Here is a 1,678-nt window from a genome sequence, read left to right on the forward strand (position 1 = left end):
CAATACGTACCTATTCCATGGTAATGGGAAATTATTAATAGAAATTTAAATTAAAATATATTATTTACAGTTTCCAAATAGATTTTAATATTAATTTACCCACAGTAGAAGAAATACCAGGATGTTTACCAGCATGCTTTGGGGCCCAATACAGTATGCCATACAGTGGTCTGCAAATGGAGGACAGAGCTGCAAGTGGGTGTCTCCTTCTGCTCAGAATCGTGCACATGCATGGGTATGACATGAGACATTATAAAAAGGAGATGGCATCTTGGGTATTTTAGGGATCACAAAGAGCACCCTCTTCAACTATTCAGATCTTTTTTCTTATGTTGTAACATATATTTGTCAGCGAGTTTGTAAGGGCAGCTCGACACCTTACAAATCTTCATCAAACCCTTGCCTTCTTGCTTTTGACTGTAAATACCACATTCTTCCAAAACATTTATTTTTGAATATTTAATATATTTGGTTTTCTTTTAAACAGTCCAGTGTGCGCTTACTGTGTTAAAAAAAATATTTTGTTTTTAGACTGCTGTCATGGAGAATGTTAGCATTACCTTCAAGCTCAGCCTGGATTCATTTTTTATTCCAGCTGGTGCAAGGTATCCTATATTTTTCTTTGGGCTTGTGATTTATCTCTTTTGTATTTCCTGCAATATGACTCTGCTTGGACTCATTTTCGCAAAGAGAAGCCTTCACAAACCAATGTATTTCATTTTGTGCAGTCTACCATTCAATGACCTCATAGGGATCACTGCAATGCTGCCCAAAGTCCTGTCAGATATCTTAACAGACACCAGTCAAGTTTACTATCCTCTGTGCGTTCTTCAAGGCTTTTTACTTCACATGTATGGAGGTGGAGTTCTTTTCATTCTAGCTGCAATGGCCTTTGATCGATATCTTGCTATCTGTTCTCCATTACGGTACAGTTCAGTCATGACACCAAAGATTGTGGCGGCAATCATTGCAATTGTTTGGGGTCTGGACTTTGTTTTCATAATGACAATATTTGCACTCCAGGCCAGGCTACCACTGTGCAGATCTAAACTGATGAATGTGTTCTGTGATAACCCCTCTCTTCTCAAGATGACATGTGGCGATACCTTCATCAACAACATTATTGGCTTGTTGAACACTGCTCTTATGCAAATAATAAGTATATCTATCCAGGTGTTCTCTTATGTAAAGATACTAATTGCTTGCTTGGTTTCAAGGCAAAATGAAGCAAGAAGTAAGGCCATCAACACCTGTGTAGCACAACTGGTCATATTCTTTATTTTTGAAATTACAAGTACATTTACCATTTTATCACATAGGTTTCAAAATGTTTCATCAGATTTACAAAAGATTATGGGTATGCTGATTTTTCTTGTTCCTCCTATTCTGAACCCTATTGTGTATGGACTGAACACGCATGAAATTCGAAGTAATCTCTTTGGTCGTCATACAAAGGTTTATGCATAAAGTCAACCCTTCCAACCTTTTCTATGTGTGACCATATGCAAGTCCCCAGTACTTTGTATGTTACCAATTAAATGGATTCAAACCGAGGCTGTTATAAGCAATAAATAATTTATTTCGATACAGATCTTCTGTGGTGTTTTAACTTGGCAGGAGTAACAAAAACACGATGACAATACGTACATCAGACTTAAAAGAAAAGAAAGCAAAAACA

General features: G+C 36.9%; 1 protein-coding gene across 1 annotated transcript; it reads left to right on the forward strand.

Moving 5' to 3' along the window:
* The first annotated feature begins 540 nt into the window (after positions 1-540).
* On the forward strand, positions 541-1,467 carry LOC105913061 (olfactory receptor 52B2-like). The gene has a single exon (XM_012842081.2). It carries the CDS (start codon positions 541-543, stop codon positions 1,465-1,467), a length of 927 nt encoding a protein of 308 aa, XP_012697535.2.
* Positions 1,468-1,678: the final 211 nt, after the last annotated feature.

This window comes from Clupea harengus, unplaced genomic scaffold (assembly GCF_900700415.2).
Source record: "Clupea harengus unplaced genomic scaffold, Ch_v2.0.2, whole genome shotgun sequence".
Taxonomy (NCBI): Eukaryota; Metazoa; Chordata; class Actinopteri; order Clupeiformes; family Clupeidae; genus Clupea; species Clupea harengus.

Excerpts from the sequence above, each read along its gene's own strand:
- LOC105913061 (XM_012842081.2), top strand. The coding sequence starts at position 541 with ATGGAGAATGTTAGCATTACCTTCAAGCTCAGCCTGGATTCATTTTTT.